This window comes from Parasteatoda tepidariorum, chromosome 6, assembly GCF_043381705.1.
Source record: "Parasteatoda tepidariorum isolate YZ-2023 chromosome 6, CAS_Ptep_4.0, whole genome shotgun sequence".
In the NCBI taxonomy this organism is placed as follows: domain Eukaryota; kingdom Metazoa; phylum Arthropoda; class Arachnida; order Araneae; family Theridiidae; genus Parasteatoda; species Parasteatoda tepidariorum.
In genome coordinates, this window is record NC_092209.1 from 10141098 (window position 1) to 10163967 (window position 22870).

General features: G+C 31.1%; 1 protein-coding gene across 1 annotated transcript in view; it reads right to left on the minus strand.

Moving 5' to 3' along the window:
* LOC107437296 (putative inorganic phosphate cotransporter) overlaps positions 1–15401 on the minus strand; it is a 64762-nt gene extending 49361 nt beyond the window's left edge. Inside the window, exon 1 of the mRNA XM_071181984.1 lies at positions 15087–15401. Coding sequence (XP_071038085.1) covers positions 15087–15240 — 154 coding nt within the window. The 5' untranslated portion in view covers positions 15241–15401. The remainder of the gene's footprint in view (positions 1–15086) is intronic.
* Between the last annotated feature and the right edge of the window lie 7469 nt (positions 15402–22870).

Consider the following 22870-nt stretch of genomic DNA (forward strand, 5'->3'; position numbering starts at 1 on the left):
GTCTTAGGATGTCGTCGACGTACCGCTGTGCAGTAAGTGTACCTCTAATGACGACCAAAGGGGTCCGGCTGTCAAAGGAAATAACACCCCAGACCATAATGCCTTGTTGAGGGCCGGTGTGGCGTGCAATAGTGAAGGCAGGATCCCCCCTCTGCCCTGTGCGTCTCCAATCGCGTCTTCGATGATCGTCAGTACAGAGTTGGAAGCGGGATTCGTCGCTAAGGACTATACGTCCCCAGTCGGCATCCTTCCTGCCATATCTGTTCAAAACATTCATGCATACGAAGTTTCAAAGCCATCGGAAGATTGCTTCTTGGTGCGTCGATTTTTTTGCTATAGAGTGTATATTAAAACAAGGTATGAGACTAGCTGATAGATTATTGTATGACAAAGTATCACACTAATTTATATAGAGTAGTATTAGACAAGGTATTAGACCAGTATTGATAGATTAGAATTAGACTACATAACAGATGAATAATGATAGAGAAGTTTTAGACAAGGTATCAGGTGTGTATAAATACACTCTTAGACGAGGTATCAGACTAGCATTGATACACTAGAAATAGGTAAACAGAGATGCTAGCTTGCTCAGGACAGCGGATAAATAATTTCGAGTGGTAATCTTTTAATGTATGATACTTTGTTGAGTGAATTCAATTTACAGTGCTTATATTCACTACTACTTTTAATTAATTCAAAAACTTGTGTGATACGCCACTTTGTTACAGCGAGATAAGCTGTGTTAAGCCTTTTAAAAAGTTAACATAATTTACCAAAAATCTATAAGTTTTAGGCAGTAGTTCTCTACGGTTTTTTAATTATTTTCTGGGATCCGCAACTATTGACATTTCTGGTATTGATCGACATAATTAAGACAAGGTAGTAGGTATGTGTAAATACACTATTAGACAAGTCTTAGACAAGGTATCAGGTGTGTATGGACACACTATTAGATACGGTGTCAGACTAGCATTGATACACTATTAGACAAAATGACAGAATAGCATTGATACACTAGCTATATGTAAGGTATCAGACTAAGATTGATAGACTAGAATCAGAACAAGATATCAGACTACACTGATAAAAAAGTATGGTCTAAACTACCAGAATACGGTAAAATTTGCTGTTTTTCTGGCTCTATAGAAGCACAAAAAGAAGCTCGGTAATTTTAATCGAAAAGATTTGGTAATTATTTAGGCAAGATTAACTATAAAATATGGCTTTATAATATAGGATAAAATTTGGTAATTTTACCGTAATACCTTAGAGCATGAGAAGATAACCATTCGAGCGCTTGAACGTAAACAGTTCAAATCAGTGTTTGGGATTTATAGATATTGGTAAACGGTAAATTACGAACAAGAAATAAAGTCTAAGCGCAATCTTTATATCACCCCAAACGAAACAATAAATCGTATAAAGTTAATATGTAATTTAATCAAATGCATTTAAATATCAATAAATAACTATTTTTTATCCATTCAGCTCTTCTATGAGGCTTATTTATTTATGCAGGATCATAAAGAAGGTGTCCGTGCAACAACGTGACAAAGAACCTTTGAGACCAGAACACGAGCTGCTGTCATTGTTTTTGCTCTTTTTTGTGATTTTCTATTCTGTCAATCCTTTGGGAGTTAAATTTTTTTTTTGTAAATGGCATTGTTTTTCTTGAGGATATGACAAATTCAACCAAAAACATTGAAATATTACGACGGGGGATTGCCCCATGCGTGCAGACGTTTAATGGGACATTTCCATGTGATTTATTCCTTAGTCATAATTCAAATGTGGTCAAGAAAGAGACTCTTTTTAGAAAATCAATTTTATGTAAATTCCGAAAGAAAATTAGAATATCTGCTGTAAACTAAAAAGAACAATGGACAGTACGAAACAGTTCTTAAGTTTAGTGTTATCACAATAGAAAATTGTTAGTTATAGTGTAACGCGACGTGACTGCGGTTTGGTAACAATATCATCTATGTATTTTGAAATAAAATTTAAATTATCAAAGATTTATGGAAACAAACAAATAAGTATAAAATTTTTATTATAACTAAATGTAAGACGTTATAAAAAGAAGTTAAGAAAACGTGGTGGCATTTATGATATATAAATCTTTATATCATATTGTTTTAAGCCAGCAACAATTCATACTTTTCCGAAAGGTTTGTCATTTTGAATTTTTCTTAAGCTTATAAATTAATTTAGTTGATTTTATTCTTGAAAGAAAGAAATAATTTTAATTCTACTCGTGTGATCTAGCAAGAATTAATGTCACAAATAAGAATAAATATCTAATAAGATTAAATATCAGTCTATGTCAAAAATTGTGCTGATTAAAATAAGAGTTCCTATTAAGCCACAATTTGTTTAACACGTTCACGCCGGGGTGACCCACCGGTGGGTCACGCTAGATTGTCTCATCTTGGCAGCGCATCGGAATAAAAATTGGTTACAATAAATTTCATTTTTTAGTTTTTTTCCGGGAATAATAAATATCCATATCTACCAATTGTTTTTAACGGATGCAATTTTTATATTGAATTGCTTCTTCGCCTTGATAAATTTCCTTACAGTGAATTGTTATTGTTGAGAATAGATTAACTCCTCCCAAATATTATATAATATTGAAATAGTTCTTCTACCAGTGTATTTTCACTTTTCCCGGCGTGAACGCGTTAAATACGACATTCTTTCAGAACTACTAACATTACTACATTTTAGCCTGAGATACCTTTCAAATATTTAAAACATAAGCTTGAATATTTGATTTAAGAGGCTTTTAAGGTATCCACATTCGGCAAACATTTCGAATTCTTTTTTATTAATCATTCATATTTGAACTTTAGTTCATGAGCTTTCATAACCCTTTAAATTTTTGTTCTCCGATTCTAAGAAATGAAGTCATCGTTATTGTTTCATATGCTGATAGACGTAATTGAAATCCAAAGTTAACTCCTGAAAGCGAAATTCTAATGTTTTGCTGTCAGAATTATCTGAAATTTCAGAATATTCTTGCATTTTAAATGACATTTTCTGTAGAATTCTGATTTTGAAAAAATTTCTTTTAGATATCTTATTCGAAAAATTCTTATTTCTTCACATACATACATTAAAGAAAAAATTTATCGTAGANAAAGTTCACTCCTGAAAGCGAAATTCTAATGTTTTGCTGTCAGAATTATCTGAAATTTCAGAATATTCTTGCATTTTAAATGACATTTTCTGTAGAATTCTGATTTTGAAAAAATTTCTTTTAGATATCTTATTTGAAAAATTCTTATTTCTTCACATACATTAAAGAAATAATTTATCGTAGAATTCTTTGAAATTTTGTATAATGTTAGTTATATTTTGAACTAATAGTTAAGGTATAAGTGTCAATTTGTAATTTTTATCAAGATTTAATTAGGAATATTTATATTTTTTTCCTTCAATATTGAACAATATATTTAGTTCCATTTGATTATATTTTTGTACTCTGTTTTTAAGATTTCAGTTTAAAAAACAGTTAATCACATTAGTAACAGAGAAAAAATTAATGTATTAACGTATTAAATTAATTAGCGCAACATGAAAAATGTGTAGCTTTTAAGCTCAAAAATTTCCTTAGTATGAAAAACATTTTATAAATTTTTAAACTTAATTTTAAATTTATAATTTTAGGATCTCTGCTTACAAACATAGACGCCCGGAGGCTGAGTGCCACAGATCCATGGTTCGATCCACGGACCAGGCAAGGTTGACTCAGCCTTTCAGTGGGTCGATAAATGAGTATCAAGCATGCTTGGGAACTAAACACTGGGGTTTCGCGTTCGGCTGCCCACCTAATCGGAACATTTGCACCGGCACCCCAGAGCCCAAGGTCCCAAGGTCAAGAAAACTGAGATTTGCATAGTGGGCCTCTGCTCTCTATGGGCTATCGCACCACTGAGTTTAGTTTTTAGTTTCAGCTTACAAACGTAAAAATCAAGAATTTAATTAAGCCTTTTTTTCAAGAAAAAAAAATTGTTTCAAAATCATTTTCGGTCATTTTAGCCATTGCTACATTTTGAAAAAATAAAATGTATAAAAGACCGTATAAACATAACTTGAAGCCAAGTACTGGCGATATTCTAAAAATATTCACTAACACATTTGTTATTTCACGATCTCTTTAAATATTGTGGTGAGTTAGCATTCCCAGGTTGGCAGCTTCGCTCTTTAGATTTTTGTTCCAATAGCAAAACATTTTACATAAAATATTTTCTGGTTAAATGGAGGGAGGCTCAGAAGTCCGCTAATAATTTCTAACCAGGCCTGAAAACTACTACACTTTTTGCAAAATATTTTATAGAGTGGTAGACATTTAAAAAACCGAAACTTTCAGAATTTTCGGTAATTTTGCAGACATTTTAAAAGCCTCGCCACGAAACAACTTTAACAAAATGACGTAGCATATGGAATTTTAACTCATTTATATGTATCTAATGGTGTGAAAAATAATTTTAAATGAATTTTAAACAATACATTAAAACATAGCCATGGCTACCACTAGAATACATTTTTACAAAAAGCGATGAAAGTTGGCAGCCCTACATAATCTTGAAATAACTATTTTATAGCTATGATGTCTTTAACCCCTTGGGGACGGGTGATTCATAAAAGCATTCGTACAAAATCAGAATCAGGATGTAAATGAATAAAAAACGGTAGCTTAAACGTAGGCATTGCTAATTTGACAGACTTACTTTTCTTTTTCTTTAATTATTGTTAGTTTAATCATATATATAATCAATGTTATTTCAAAGTATAAATAAATAGTTTTATTCTGAACAAAGTAATGGTGAATTAAATAAATCAAACAATTATAACTCCGCCCACGAATAAACTGCAAAAGAATTACTTTGATCACCAGTTTTATCTCTTTACCCTGATTGATACCGTTTTATGCTGTCACGTATTTGTGACAGTCGGCTCCAGGGGTGAAAGCGAGACGGAAAAGAGGAAAGACTGGTAGTAAAACCATTTCAGTTATAGCTAATTTTTGGGAGGAGTTTATTTATTCTTTTTTTAAAATATGCAACAATATCTTCTTTGTCTTAGAAAATTAGCAGTTTTATATATATGCTAAAATTATAAAAGAAGTATTGATAGTTACAGATATTTTATTTTTCTCGAAAAAAATACTAGAATGAAATGTCTTTCATACCAGTATTTACTCTTTTCCGTCTTGCTATATAAGGACTTTCAGCCATGGTCGGCTCGAAAGGGTTTATTTATGATACTTGTTAACTTGAACACATGAAGTGGCAACCAAGTTTATGCTTTAACTTTTATTTTTGATGTATTTTGAATTGTAATGATTTTGGCGCTGCCTTTACTAACGATTTAAATAAATATATGAAAAGTATATATGGAAGCTTTTAAGTGTATGCAGTGATACCATGAACCTGCTCCCGCTTTGCGGGAAATTTTATTTTAAATTTATGTTTGAATAAATGAATCTTCATTTAATAAATTTGGTTTAAGTTTGTTTTGTCTGCCTGTGCGCATTCGTAATTTAAACCATCACATTAATTTTTTTATAGAGACAGCAGCAGTTGGCATCCCTGTGCAATACATGTACAAAATAATGAAGCATAATCGTAATTGTTACTTTACCAATTTATATACTGTGAGGAGCTAAGACTTCTGGGTGAGAATATATGCGATTATAAACAGGGTTCATAGGACCTTCAAAAAATAAATGAATGGTAGGTAAGATTTTTCAAGTCTGCAGAAATATGCTTAAATTTATCTTTCGTTTGTGAATTATGAAATTGTCCCCGAGTTAGTTGTTGCACCGATGCATATTATCTTTAACACCATCGGTGGCTGACACTGGACTTTCCATTTAGGCCGCGTCAACCACCGGTGGCTGACACTGAAATTACATTTAGGCCGCGTTAACCACCGCTTGCTGACACTGACCTTTCACATAGGCCATGAAAAAACAGCTGGCTGACAGCGTATAACATGATATAGAACTATAAAATTTGCTCTCTTTTATGGAATTGCAGAGAATTTATTCAAAATTTACTTAATTATTGTGATTCTTGGCTTAATAAATTCAATTTAGAAGATTTTTATCCACCACTATTTTTAAAAAATTTGTAGACATATATAATTTACCACTTTCTTTTAAAGTCATACTCAGATGTGATTGTAAATTCACAGAGGCTTCACAGTCAACACTAGAATATTTTTTTTATCAAAGCCAATAAGTCTCAGCCATTATACCATTTCATCAGAAGAAGGAGTGAGATGCCCTCTTAGCGGTCAGGTACTCTGCTACAATACATATCAAGTCAAGTAAGATATGTCATGCTAAACCTTTCATAAACTAGCAAAATCTGTCTATATTTGCAAATTTAGTTTGTAGTTATTTACCGTGTGGCCCGAGGAGAAAGCCATGTAAAATTAGCGTGGCATTTAACGTGTTAAATTGAATATTTATTGATAGTTAAAAACGTCTAGATATATCTCACGTCTGCTGCCACTTTAAAAAATTTTCAAGGTAGTGAGAACCCTGATAAAGATCATTTTCATTCATGAAGAAGGGATGGTATCGTGTCTCATAATCTCTACAGATAAAGATACACCCTAAGTTAGTATCTCATCTGTAAAAAGTACGGTGATCCACCATATGGTTAGTCTGGTTAAAGTCTTATGTTGTTCGTATCATTTTAAGCAGTAGTAGTTTTTCATTTATGTCATACTAGAACTGGAGTAATGGGCTATTGGCAACGGTTTGGAAAGCATCCCTAAAAATGATCTGAAGACACGCCATCACAATTTTGATCCTGGATGGCTGCCACGCTATGGTATGTAGACGACCTGCTCGCGAAGTTGTAAATTTTAAAGTAGTACAATTTAACGATGACCGAGCACCTTCAGTCTTTTCAAAGTCAGGTCAAAGAGGTCATATACACCCTCCCTGATAGCAGCCAGTCATGATGAGGTCAGAGACTTCGGTGATCGATTGGAAACCGCCGCTTATGGTCAGTCCACTGTACCTTTTTAAACGTGCTCTCTTGTAGGGAGCGTTACGTAAACAACAGAAAGTCTTGCAGCACCCTCTCATGAAACCTTTCAACAACTTAATACTGTAAAATTACGGCTCCAGTGACAGCACATTTCATGCGAGTGTTGTGAAATCGTAGTTGTCCTATGAATCGTGTTTAAATTGTGCCAACAGTTTTTTGTCATGTAAAATCTTCCAAAACATTTGCTGTCAATAGAAAATTGGGCCGGTCAACCACTATGTTTTATGCAAAATACTTTATAGAATGGTAAACATATAAGAACCAAAACTTTCATAATTTTTGGTAATTTTGCTAACATTTTAAAAGCTTTACCACGATAGCACAGTACAATGTGGAGTTGTATCTACACTTTTAAATCATTAATATGTAGTGGTATATAAAATAAGTTCAAATGAATTAAAAATAATATATAAACTTAGGTACATCTAGAATTACTTTCAATAAAAGGCGTAGAAATTTGGCATCCCTGAAAAATTTGTTTGCGTAGAGTTTGTACAGAAATGCTTCTATATTTTTGTCCACTACATGTTAGTATAAAAAGACACATGTCTGTTTTTTTGAAAATTACACTCAAGCAAAAGAGCATTGTGTTGACGGTCACGTATTATTTTGAAATTTAATGCTTTTCCTGGTTTTTCTACCACTACTAAAGCTGGTTGAAAACCTAGACGGTCATTTAATTTTATAATAAGGACGTCTAGCAAAGATGAATAATTATTAATTTTTTATCTTCAACCAAAAATAATTTTCTTGTGATATTGGCATTCAAAACAGTTGTCCAAAAATGAGGCATACAAGTTTATAGGCAGTTCTTTTAGCAAATATTTCTAGTGAGCTGTCTTAACAAAATTTTTTTTTAGTTCCCAAATTCGTGAAAACTGGTATTTTATGTACTGAACTAGTTTTAATCCGGTTTTAAATGCGAACACAACACGAGATTTGTTCCATTATTTAAGTAAAAAAAAATCTTGTATTAGTCACGTTAAACAAATAGTATTTAAGCGTATTGCTGCGACATAGGACTCATAAATATTCATTTTATGATAGTTTTGAACAAATAGTACTTTAATAGATCATGAGTTCATCAAATCCTGACATATATATATCAAGGTTAAGAAATTGGAACAGCTTGATTCCAGTGTATTTTGAAATGAAAATTGGAAACAAAAATTAGAAAAAAAAATTTTGCTGAAAAACCCATGTAAAGCATATTGAGTTTTCTTTTATATTAAAAAATCCTAAGAGCCACTGTCACCGCCGTATTGCGTGTTGTGTTTTAAGACGTAACAAAATATTTTTCCTTTTTCAGTAGTCATACTTTTATTAAAATCACAGTCAAGGCAGTAATTATAAGCTAATAATAAAAAGAATATAAAAATTCTTTGAATTATTATGATGTAAATACATTAAAGATTGCCTGCTGGGGAAAATAAAAACTCTATCCTTTGGACCATGTCAATCAGTTTGGGAATCTCTTTATTTGTGATATTCACCTAAATTAGTAGTGAAAACGATCCAGTTTGAACTGCAGGTTAGAATTTCTGATTCTTAAGTAAAACATTAAAAACAAAACAAAAATATCGTTCAAATGATGAAATTCTCTTTTATTCACAACTCAAGAAGTATTCATGGGCTCTCTCTGGCCCCAGCTATCTCAAACAGAAGCTATCGCCATAGCAACGCATGCGCACTGCTTATTATTACTCTTAAACACAGTTGAAAAGTGTGATGACGTCCGAATACGGTGCGCACGCCATCAAACTCAAAACAAGATCCGCCAATGGATAAAAAAAAATTGGAGCCGTTGTTCCAGAATGCATTACCAAATGCAAGATATCCCCAATGTGGAAAAATTAAAAAGTTATGACGCATTATTTTTATGAAATAAGTTATGAAGTTTTCACAACATGATAAACGATAGGGAATTCTTTTTAGCAGATCTGAATACCTCAATGTGTTTTTTCTCTCCAAAATTTAGCTAAACACTTTAAAACATTTCCAGACCATGCTTGGGCATCACCTCCTACATCAAAAAGCCTCCACACGGTTTCTTATAAGTAGTCTGCGCAGATTATTTTAAAAGCGAACCACTTGTGCGCATGATCCCAAATTCTGTTTTAAAAGTACGTGAGAGAAATTTATCATATATATTTGAGAATTGAATCTGTAGTGGTTGACAAGTAAATTAAACAAATCAATTATATTCATAAATTAAATTTTTTTAGACATATATATGCTACCACTTTCTAATTTTTAATAGATTTTATATTAAATGGTTCTTTCACTAATAGGTTTTTCTTCATAGTGGTCTGATCGGATTACCTACAAAAAAACGTGTGGAGGCTTGGGGCGTGAGATATAAACTCTGAAGTACCACTTTTTTTATTTCATTTTTTTAAAAAAAAGAGCCGCCCTCTGTTAAACGAACTTTCACCTTTCAGTTGCGCTTCGGCGATTTATTTCCATTCAGATGAATTAGTTAGAGCCCCTAGCGGGATTGATGCTAAGATAACCATCACATATGAGTATGAGTAAACTCACTAGCGTGAACGCAGCGCTGGGCTTCAAATACAAACTTCTTTGAAAACTAATCTAATACAGAATTAAGTGTATTCATGACATTTACGGGTTACTTTCAAAAAGTAGTAAGTAAAAATACAAATACTTAAAGAGAGAGTAACTGCTTTTTGTTAAAAACAATCGTTTTGAAAAAGTAAAAATATAAAATGCGCATTTTTGAAAAAGTAATGATTAGAATGGACAGTTTTGAAAAATATTAAATAATAAATACAGATTAAGGAAAAAGTAACTAGTTAAAAATATAGTTTTGATAAGTAATGACTAAAAAGAACAATTTTTGAAAAAGTAACAAGTAAAAAGTGCGAGCTCTTATAGAAAGATGTATCAGAATAAAAAGAATAAGTACTTAAAATACGTAGACAGATTTGAGAAAATAAGTATACTCTTAAAAAAAAAGAAAAAGAAAGACACTGAGAGCATGAAGTATAAAGATTATTATTTAAAAAAATAGATTAACTTATAAAATTAAAATGTATTAAAATTATTATTTCACTAAATATTTATTATTTAATAAAATTATTTTAATTCGGGGTATGAATAATTTGAGTTACATACGTCTGTTACAGCATGGCTTGAATTTAATTAATTCTTTTCCACTGACAATGATTTCAGTTCCTTTACATGACTATGGCAACACCATGCATAGACACTTTATTTCAAGTGTTGTTGGGAGCCAGAGAAAATGCAACACCAAATTTTTCGAATTTCCTTAATATCGAACATTTCTTTTTGATTAACGTTTGACCAAGAATGTTTATATTTTGTTCGTTAGTTTTAATAGCTGTTAATACACAGTTACAAAATAATTCTAAATCGAGTCATTGAATAGATTCGAAGACCATACGAAATCGATAAGAGCCTCATGCTCTTACTTTAACATTTATTTTCCTTGTTTGATTTTAATTTTATTTAATACCCATCGTTGAACAGCAATCCCAATTTAAAATTTACGACTACCAATGTTCAACTCCGTAGACTTGTAATTTTGAAACTAATCCAGAAGATGAAGGAACTCTTGGAACAAGTATTGGGAGAAATTTGCCATTGTGGAGAACTTTTTGATGGAACTAATCAGTATTTGCGTTACATAGAGTGGAAAACCATTAAAATCTCTCATGGTTAGCCTGACCTCAAGGGCACTCTAACCCCTGATCCGTATACCACTGAGGATAGTTTTTGTTAACATTATTGTCGGTGCGAATCCGGGAGGTGTTCCGGGTGCGGATCGACCATCGCTGGGACTTGAACCCGGGTTATCTCATTGGGAAGTGAGTGTTCTTTCCTCTGAGTCATCAAAACTGATGAGTGTGCTGAAAATGGTTCGGTTGCGCCCGTGGCTTATACCCGGAACAACTTATACTGCACTTTACTTACATCAGTGTAGGGTATATAGGGCAAGATTCCGTGCAGGGTATATCAAAGACGAGAGCTCTATCCACTGAGTCAACATAGCTCCTTCCTTGTTTGATTATGAAGTTTGAAAATTATTAGAAATTTAAAAGAAAAATATTAGCTAAGATGAGACAAGAAAAACAAACAAACTCGTAATTGATGCTTTTAAATATAAAAACTTTACAATATAAATTTATGTGATCTGTCAAATTTACGAGGCTGAGGCTTTTATTGGAGTTTAAGTACATTTATGTACATACTTAAGTTTTGTGTACATTTTTACTCTTCTTGTTTGAGTATTATTACTTTTTCAGTTATAGCATTTTTTGACACCTTTATATGACATCTGTAGAACTGAGAAGTTTTGTTTTATTGCAGTGTCATAATAGCCTACTACAGTTTCTTCACTCTTTGAGATTAAAATTAAATACAATAAAATACTTCTATAATGTCCATTCACAATATCAGACGGAATTGACGTATTAGGAAGGTTGTTGCTAGAACAAATTCAGATATTATAAATCAGCACTGAAAATAGCAAAATATGAACTAAAAGAAACGTTCCTTTACAGATTGAGTAATTATTTTGGTTTGAAATATATATCTAAAAAAAGTAGACTGTTTTTTCTTATAAAATATAGACTGGACGGAAAGTTTTTGCAGAGAGTAAAAAAATGAAATGAAGAGCCATAGTTTTTAATGTAATCGATAGCACTGAACAGGGAGAATTTGTAAGAAGCAAGGAAAAAAATGAAATGAAGAGCCATAGTTTTTAACGTAATCGATAGCACTGAACGGGGAGATTTTGTAAGAAACAAGGAAAAAAATGAAATGAAGAGCTATAGTTTTTAACGTAATCGCTAGCACTGAACGGGGAGATTTTGTAAGAAGCAAGGAAAAAAATGAAATGAAGAGCCATAATTTTTAACGTAATCGATAGCACTGAACGGGGACGTAAGAAACAAGGAAAAAAATGAAATGAAGAGCCATAGTTTTTAACGTAATCGATAGCACTGAACGGGGACGTAAGAAGCAAGGAAAAAAGTGAAATGAAGAGTCATAGTTTTTAACGTAATCGATAGCACTGAGCGGGGAGATTTTGTAAGAAGCAAGGAAAAAAAATGAAATGAAGTGTAATAGATTTTAACGTCAACGATAGCACTAAATATTGATTTCAATAGTAAGTTGTCAAGAAGAGAAAAACAGAGTTGTATGTACTAGTTTTTTTTGATGTGTGTGGCAAGATTCTTAAAAAAAATTGTTTTGTAAGGAGAAAGATAACTTGACCGGTGGTCACCCACACATGACTTTATAAACATAAAAGAGAGATAAAAAAATAAAAAAATTTCGCAATAGCGGGAGGCTAGAAATTTTCAGTTTATAATAAACATTACATTTTTTAAAACTTTAATGTCAATATTTTAAAGATGATTTGGGAACTTGTCGTAATAACGAATTTTCCGTAGTATGTCGTACTCGTTACAATGATCTTACACTGAAAAATAAGATTTCTGTTAAATTTTATTTTTAATTGCTTCAATATGAGTTGTATTTTTGAATAACAGGAAGCTTAGTTTAAAATTATTCTAAAAACTAATGACAAAACTGTTCGTCAATTTAATAGCTACGTACATGGTGTGTTTAAAGTACTCAGAAAATGGATGGACGATTAGAAGATATCTAATCTAAAAAATTCTGTACTTGTATATACATATTTACTGAAGATGGCTAATTTAAAGAAATCAAATCGTCAGACCCTCCAACTTTCTACGCTTTTTGGAAAAATTTCTTCTGGTGGTGCTTTAATTTATTATTCAGTATTTCGTAAATTTGATTTAAATTTATTTTTCACACCACTACTTATAAGTAATTTAATAGCGTACATATTAAAAGTCACTTCGTTTATGGTTATTAAAGAGGTTAAAAATACTGGTTAAGTTGTCTAAAGTTCTGTAAGCTTTAGTTTTTTATTGTCTACAATTCAATAAAATATTTAGCGTAGTAGTTGGTAGCCTTGAATTGATGATTGGATGCATATTTACAAAATATAGGTGTTTAAAAAATTTCGGGGGAAGGATAGATAAAGAAATTTGGACATTAACAAGTCAAACAATTAGGTGATTGGATTGATGTATATAACGGATATCTTTTCTAAAAAATACAATAATTGAATGAATATTTTTAGAAGATAACCTTTTTAAAAATTCGGTGAATAGACCAGTGACCGTAGGTTCTAGAAAAATAAAAAAGAAGTAAATATATTAACATTTGTCCATAAATGTTTTTGATGAAACGTGATATACTTCACTACTAGGAAGTGTTAAAAATTCAAGTGATTATATTCCATTACGGTTACTAATTAGAAATATTCAACTATCAAATGCAAAAATGCCAACTGCTCCGGACACGCCAAAATAATTACAATAACGGTAAATAACTACAACGTAAATCTTGCAAATATTTGACTATTTTTGTTCGCATTTTAAAAGTTATAGCATAACTAAAGTATTATTAAGTGGTGAATTATATAAGCTTGCGAATTATTTAGAAATAGTGGCGGATAAGAATCTATCAAATTGAATTTATTAAACGAAGAATCACAATTGATAAACTACCACTTTAAAATATATATTTGCTGTCCGGAGCAAGTTGGCATCTCTGAAAATGGGGTCCGCTCCATTCACCACAAAAGATTTCGAAAATTGTTTGAGAATTAAATAGTAGAATATGGAAAATTATTCTCACTTTTAAAAGCATAACTATGTTTGGTATTAATTGCAATTTGAACTTCATACGATACTTCGAATTTCTGATATGTAGTGGTGGGAAAATTACTTCAAAGGAAAAATATTAAACTAAAAATAACTAAACTTTAGTTACCACTAGAAAATATTTTTTTTTTTGCGAAGCGCAAGAAGTTTGGATCTCAGCAATTGGCTGTCAGATTATAATTTTTAATAGGACGCTGCTGCTTTGTCAAATGGATATTTAGAAGATATCTTTAAAAAAAATGATTCCAAAGTTCATATGAAACGAAACATCGACATTTTACTATACATTTTGATATCTTTTCGTTCATATAGTTTACATTATTTTTATTTAAGTCAATACTTTCCTTACCTAATAATTTATTACCACTCACGAGGATATCATTTCTGATAATTAGCTTTATTTATATATCTCGCAATACTATCATTTTCGTAAACAATCCTTATTAATAATACCCATGTATCCGATATTTATGCTATGTATATGATATATATACATGATATCATGATATACATGATCATATACATAGCATAATGACATATGATGATATATGATGATATATATATGATATTATGCAGAAAATAATAACGAATTATTGCATTACCGATTACGAACATTACGAATTGTATATGTTACCGATAATACTCACAACATTATCGTCTTCGATACTTATCATTATCGATAACGATACTATCCTTGACGTTAATTTTCGAATATTAGGTTAAGCAAGGCGTAAGGATTTTTATTTTATTTTACAACCGTCGGTGAACAGCTGACCCAATTTAGGGTTTACGACTGATAATCTTCAACTCCGTGGCCTTGTAATTTTGAACCCAATCCAGATGACGAGGGAACTCCTCGATCAAGTATTGGGTGAAATTTGTCTTCGTGGTGGAATTTTTGATGGAACTAACCCGCATTTGCGTTACATGAAGAGGGAAAACACGAAAACCTCCTACGGTTAGCCTGACGGAAAGAAGACTCTAACCCATCATCCGTCTACTGCTGAGAATATTTCGCGTCAGCGCTGCGGTCGAAGCGAGCTGGGTTCAGAATTCGTATCGGCCAACCATCGCTGGAATTGGAACCCGGTTCACCTCATTGGAAGGCGAACACTCTATCCCCTAAGCCGCTACGGCTCAGGTATAAGGATTCGTAAAACATGATACGTCATGGGAATGCTTTTTAAAATATAATCATTACTATGTTTTAAATAAACGCTAACATTTCCAGATATATCACCGGGGCTCTAATTATAAATGATTATCTTACCTGACCCTTTCTCGGGATGAGCCACTTCGACTGATATGGAATCGAATTCCGGTATAACAGTGAATTCTGGAACCACATCTTCGGTTAATTTTTCAAAATCGATATTTGGTTGGTTCGATAAAGTTCTTTTTCTTATTGCTGATACTATCGACATTTTTAAAATAAGTCTGTAATGTGTAAAACTCCACCGCAAGCTATATTAATAAACGAATTATGTTTTCATTATTTTTATCAAAGGATTAAGCTTGATGACTCTTCATACGTTTTCAACGCTTCGTGAACTAGAAACGAATTATAAATGATGCTCTCTGTAAAGGGCTACTGTAAAAAAAAAGTAACATCCGATATTGTCTAATTTTAATATCTGGTTGATATACGGTGACAGTTTTAATTTATAATTCTTCAGTAAAGAGTATTTTATCTCTTTGATGTTAATAATTTCGGCAGCTGTATTTCATGTCATTAAAATAAATTACGCTCGTGATAAAATTATGAAATCTGTTAAAAAATGTTTTAAAACGGAAGGTGAGGTTTTTGTATAAACCGGTTTGTTTTGGTCTTATCTGGAATTAAAGTGACACAATATTTAATTTATTTCTTTTTTACATATTCATAATACGCGTATGATATAGAACTACGGTTTCACAATATTGATGAGTCACGAACAAATTAAAAATAAACAATACGATGATTTTAGCAAGGGACATAAACTGACTTATTATCGGTAAAAAATTTAACCCGTAAACGCAGATGGAACACCGGTGTAACTTTTATATTTTTTTAATCCAATATTCCAATTACAAAACTGTAGGAATGATATTTGTACTAAAATATAAAATACCTCCCAAAAAAGTTAGAAAATTTCATAAATTTATCAATAATTGATTTTGCGAATTAAAGAAATTTCAATTATGAATAACTGTTTTTCTTAGATCTATTCAAATATTGTTGATCAAAAAAATATTGTTTTGACGTGAGTCGTGTTTGGAAAATTTTACCTTTAACGCAGAAAAAGAGATCGTTGTTACATGCCGTAATTCATAAACATGAATTTAAAAAATTATTAAAATGCTAAATATAATATCTTCAACTCATTTTTACATTAAACTAATAAAAAATAATGAAAAAAAGTATAAAAAATATGTTTCATAAAAATTTTGGGTCGAAATTTAAAAATTGAGAAAATTAATAAAAATTGAGATTAGCCCGTTTTGTCCCGAATTTATATATTGAAATGATACAAAAAGTGGTTTCATGGAAAGAACGGTATAATATATAATCGAAATTAATTGTTTTTTCTACTGTTAGGGCATTGAAAAAGTGTTTGATAGATCAAAAAGTACTTGCTCCTTATAATTCTAGATCTAATTAGAAAGAACTAAATCATTGTGGTATCTGAAAGTCTTTTAATTCACCCAGATAAATGAAAAATCCTGAAAAAAGTTTCCCACCACAATGAATGTCTTTGAAAAAAGGAACTGTCCTAAATATATGACGCTGGGCGTTAACCGGTTAAGAGGTCTAATTGACTTTGATTTCAACGAGAATGCATTAATGTACAATTTTATTTACCGATTTTCTGTAACTTATCTGAAATTTAACTTAGGATTCTGAGTTTTTAGCAGGAGTTAAACATAAGCATAGACATTATTAAAATACTTGTATAAACAGTTTTGCGAGACAATGCAGAGTATTTATAACTCAATTTTCCTTGGGGCTAAAGTTTGGTCATCTTAGGTGGCCAATTGACCCGAGAAGTGGTTTTGTAGCTTTTCGCAACCACTGCGTAGAAAATCATCAATCACACTCCAGAGGTCCGAATGACCCAGACCCATCAGACACGGAAACCACCAGTCGCCACCCAGAAGCCGTGTGTGCCGTCCCGAGCTCCTAGTGCCCAACCCTACAGACCCACTTAAGCTCAACTGTCTAGGCTTGCTAGAAAGGAAAAGAGGTTAGTATCATTAAATAAAAACAGTAGTCAAAATTAATAATTAGGCGGAGATATGGAAATAAGGCTTTAATCAAGAGTAATTAATTGAAGAGCAGAAATAAATTACAGTACTCGGTATACTAGTACTCGATAATATAGCACGTGGTCCAATTTGAATATTATAGGTTAATATTAATTGGAGATATAGGACCGTATTGAAATACAGATTATTGCCTTCGAATTCCCCCATTTTAACGCTATTCAACATACTATTATATTTATACTTACATTGTAACCTATAGGATCACATTGTGTACCCCCTATTATTCAAATAATTATTTCCTCTGGTAGGGTACACTAATACCCGGTCTTATAATATTGGATATTTAGAGATGCCAACTGCATACCTGCCAACTCTTCCGGAAGATTTTATTTTCATATTTAAAGTGGTAGTAAATATATACTATTTTTTCTTTTATAAACTTAATTTTTAAATGATTTTGATCTATTCTTACAAAAATGAAGCACATATATTAATATGCGTTACTCTCATGGTTGTCAACTTAAGTTTTTACAAATACAACGTATTTGTTTGCTTAAAATTGGAAGTTTGAATTCCTTTTTAATACCACTGGGAAAAATGATAATGGAAGGGATTAAAAGTTGGCAGGTATGCAACTGCTCCGGATGCGCCAAAATAATTACTATAACGGTAAATAACAACACAGTAAAATTTGCTAGTATTTGATTATTTTTACTTGCTTCATTAAAGCTATAGCATCAAATTAATACAACAAAGTGGTGAATTATATAAATCTACGATTTATTTAGAAATAGTGGTGGATAAAAATCTACTGAATTGAATTTATTAAACCAAGAATCACAATTGATAAACTACCACTTTAAAATATATATTTGCTGTCTGGAGCAAGTTGGCATCTCTAGATATTACAGCTTCGCCTGGTTTGGTTGCGGCTTTCAGCAAAGGCTATTGTTGGATTGACAGTTTATCTTCAGATAATTGGATGGGTTACATAGGAATTTAGATTACATAAATTAGTATAACATAAGATAATAATAAGGTAATATGGAACGAAAATTGCATTAATTGTAATAGTATGTAAGTAATAAAATATAAGTAATAGTCAGTAAGTAATGATAGGCAATAATGAGTAATAATAAAAAGCTAAAGTTTTATTTTATAACTGTCGTTGAACAGCTGACCCAGTTTTGGGTCTACGACTCCTAATGTTCAATTCCGTAGCCTCGTAATTTTGAACCAATCATCCAGAAAACAAAGTAACTCGTGGATCAGAGCCCCCAGAGGTATGATTTGTTATGGGAACATGGAGGACTTTGTGACTCGCCAGATTTAACGTGTAACAGTCACCATTTACTTCGCGGGGAGTCTTTGGCCGGCGGAGATCGAACCCACGACCTCTTGGCCCAGTGGCTATCCCGGCTACACGTTTTCAGTCGCAAAAATCAAATTAATAACTTGAAACTGTTTTTAATCGGCGTAGTCAAATGTGCTCTGTTTTACACTATACTAGCCAAAAGAATATTTTCTAAATTTAAAAAAAAAAACATGCTTTCTCGGTTCTTAATTATACAAATTCTTTTTAGACAAGAAAATGTAAAATATTTATCATAATTTTATAATAAACATTCCGTAATCCACAACAATGCAGAAAAATAGGTTTTTGTCAAGGTAAATGTCAAAAATGCGAAACATGTTTTCCGTATCAGAAACAGAGATGCTAACTTGCTGAGCTTTGTAAAACGATATTATTTAGTGGTAAAGAAATTCTAATTATTTTTAATTTAGTATTTTTTTTGTCGTTATGCAATTTTTTAAACCACTACACTATCAAAAATTCTAAGAAAACGTATGAAATGATCATTATGGCATTTGGGACCCTGTTAAAGAGTGGGCATAATTAACCTTATTCTGCAAGTTTTACTATTTATTTCGCAATCAATTTATTAAAATTTTTGCAGAAAGCGGAGCAGTTGGCATCCCGGTAGTTAAAGGAAAAACTAAAGAAGTTTCATTTGAATATTTTAAAATTGGGTACATGCACTTCAAGAAGATGATCACAAATACTCCACATGTGACCTATGTGACACGTCAGCTAATGCCTAACAATTTTGTTTAATTTCATCATATATTTTTAAAGTTATAGCAAAAATCCGTCAGTTAAAAAAAAAAAACTATTTTTTTTTTGTTTTATAAAAACAGGGATTCCGCGTTCCTTGAACATTTTAATAGTGGTAGAATGCTTAAGGTTAATTCTATAAGATAGTTCTTACTTTAATATACAAGTTTGTTATTAAGAGGAAATATGAGATATTTTCTCGTATATATACTTTATTTGAAAAAAATTTTTTAGTGGTGGTTACACAGAAATTAAATTACCGACATTTGTTCGTGAACACTTTTTAAAATTTAAAAGGTCCGCGGAATCCCTGAAAAATGTCCATTTCACCATAAATATTAAAACTAGACTGAGAATGGATAAGCTTGACTCCTCATTCTTTAAGCAGAAATAAAGAAATAACAATTTTGATTTTTGACTCTCCTTCGATTGCCCGAGAAAAAGAGTGTTCTCGTTAAAGAGTTCCTCTTTAAAATTTAGGCAAAATTCTCAAGAACTTTGAAAGCTTTAGGGTTTAATTTATACAAGTCAATAAAATATTTTGTTAAGAAGGGTTGTTGTTATCCACTCTGAGTACATAACGGTGCGAGGTTAAAGTTCAGAGCAGAAATGTAATACTTTCCTTGAATCATATCTCATTACTAGCCTTCACAAGAAGACCGATAGAATTTGAAAGACTAATAAGATGAATATCATTACAATTCACAAAACAAAATTAAAAGAAATTAATTTTTTTAAATAAAAAAAAGTGGTGAATAAAAATATTCTAAATTTTTGAAATTGAAAGGCTTTAAAAAACCTAAACAGTTATTGGTTACATTTCTAAAAATTTGTTCGATAAGTAACCAGTTTACTTTTGCAATTTAATATTCTGAAAACATAAATTTTAGGTTGAAATTAAACCTAGAATTGTTCTTGTTACTAAATACCCAGCCCTGGTGACTAAGTTTTCCCTCACCGAGTTTTTCTCCAAATACAACAGAAAATAACTGTTTTGAAATAAATGGAAGGGTTAAGTATTTGATATATGATTAGTCTTTTAAAAATTTTGATTCCAGATTTTTAGTATTCCATGAAAGCTGCTCATATTAGCAATAATTGGGTATAATATGAAAAAGGCACAACTACTTCCACTTACTGGGAACAACATTTACCTTTTAGTTTAATTAATAAACTGAGTTTTAAATATGCTTACTAAATTCATAAACTTCGGTAAAACAACAATATAAATTATTTCCAAAGGAACTAGACTAATACAATTCCAACCTGGCGAGTAGCGACTTATAAGAAGACACTTCGTTTGATGCTTTTACTTGCTGCTAGAAATCAGGTTCGCAGAAAATGCTGTTTACTGGTTAAATTTAGTAGGAATAACACGATATGTGACGTAGGCTATAGTATACCCAATTATCATAACGTTGCAGGTTAGCTTATAGCTTACTAAGTACAATACGCAAAAAAAAAGAGAGAAAAAGAACCACACTGAATAACTTTGATCTAGTGATTGGATTTTCATGTTCCAGGACATTTTTTGTACACAATGATAAAATTCGTTTATCCAAAGATAATTCCTTGCGAAAAATAACTTTAAACAAATATTTATAATTTTTTTGAATTTTGTTTAAGAATGGTAAATTTTTTTTTGTAAGGTAAACAATTGCTTCCACCATTTTAAAGAATGTAATTTTATACTGGAAAATCTAAAATTTGAGTAAAATCGGAAGAATAGGATTTGAGAAATTAAATTCATACCTGCCAACTCTTCCGGATTTTCGGGAAGATTTTATTTTCATATTTAAAGTGGTAGTAATTATATACTATTTTTTCTTTTATAATCTTAATTTTTAAATGATATTGATCGCCACTATTCTTACAAAAATTAAGCATATATATTAGTATGCCTTACTATCATGGTTGTCAACTTAAGTATTCTCAAATACAATGTATTTGTTTGCTTAAAATAGAAGTTTTAATTCCATTTTAATACCACTGGGAAAAATGATAATGGAAGGGATTAAAAGTTGGCAGGTATGTAATTGTCAAAAATGTCAGAGACCTAAAATTTGATTTAACTGGAACAATTCAACCAAGTTCGCTCAACCTGTAACCTGTATGTGTTGCTTATAAGCATGCAATATAGTATATATATATATATATACATATGTGCCAACTCTCCCGGATTTTGCGGGAGATTTTATTTTCATATTTAAAGTGGTAGTAAATATATACTATTTTTTCTTTTATAAATTTAATTTTTAAATGATTTTGATCACCAATATTCTTACAAAAAGTAAGCTTATATATTAATATGCGTTACTATCATGGTTGTCAACTTAATTTTTTTCAAATACAACGTATTTGTTTGCTTAAAATTGAAGTTTTAATTCCATTTTAATGCCACTGGGAAAAATGATAATGGAAGGGATTAAAAGCTGGCAGGTCTGATATATATATATATATATATATATATATTCAAATAGATAAATAAAATGCCAGATTGTTGATGTTTTTAAGTTCTGGTAAAAGTTTTCAAAATTCTCTGTTTTTTTTAAAAAAAAAAACTTCTTTTCTTCAGCTCCGCACCATTGAAAAGAATTATTTCGCGAAAATATCAAATGATAGATTGTATGGACAATTGGTCATCCTCTTAAGTTCGGATAAGCACTATAATTTTATTCGTTTTAATTATTTTTGTTCCAGTTTAATCCACTGAAAATAGTAATTTTTAAAAGCATCGAATGGATAAGCTAAACTCCTCATTATTTCTTTAAGCGAAAATAGACAAAAAACAATTTTGATTTTTGACGCTCCTCCGATTGCCGCAGAAAAATAGTGTTTTCGTTAAAGAGTTTCATTTTTTGAAGATTTCAAAATTTAGGCAAAATTCTCAAGAAATTTGAAAGCTTTAGGTTTCAATTGATACCACTCAATAAAGTATTTTGTAAAATTGCGTAGTGATTAGCCATTCAGCAACTACCAATCGTCCATTTAGGAAATTGATAGTATTTTAAAAGATCCAGAGCAATTCAGTAGTAAAAATCAAATAATAAATATTTCCTTATTAAAAAAAAGTGGTGGATAAAAATTTAAATTTTTAGAATTGAAAGGCTTTAATAAACCTAACCAATTAGTGGTTAAATTTCCGAAAATACAGAGATGGCAACTGCTCCGGACACGCCAAACTAATTTAAAAAACGGTAAAAAACTTCAAAGTAAATTTTGCAAATATTTGACTATTTTTGCTTACTTTTTAAAAGGTATAGCAAGCTTAAAAAGCTTACAGGTGGCGAATTATATAAGTCAACGAATTATTTAGAAATAGTGGTGGATAAAAATCTACTAAATTAAATTTATTAAACGAAAAATCACAATTGATAAACTACCACTTTAAAATATTTATTTTCTGTCCGGAGCAAGTTGGCATCTCTGAAAATATGTTCGATAGATTACCAGTTTACTTTTTCAATTTAATATTCTGAAAACAGAAATTTCAGGTAGAAGTTTGACGTAGAATTGTTCTGGTTACTCAGTACCCAGTCCTGGTGACAGCTCTCGCTCATTCAGTTTTTCTTCAATAAATAGAAGGGTTAAGTGGTTATTTTTCAATAAGTCTTTTAAAAGTCATATTTCATTCCGTATTTTCAGTATTCCTGGAATGCTACTACTTCACTGAATACAATATATGCAAAAAA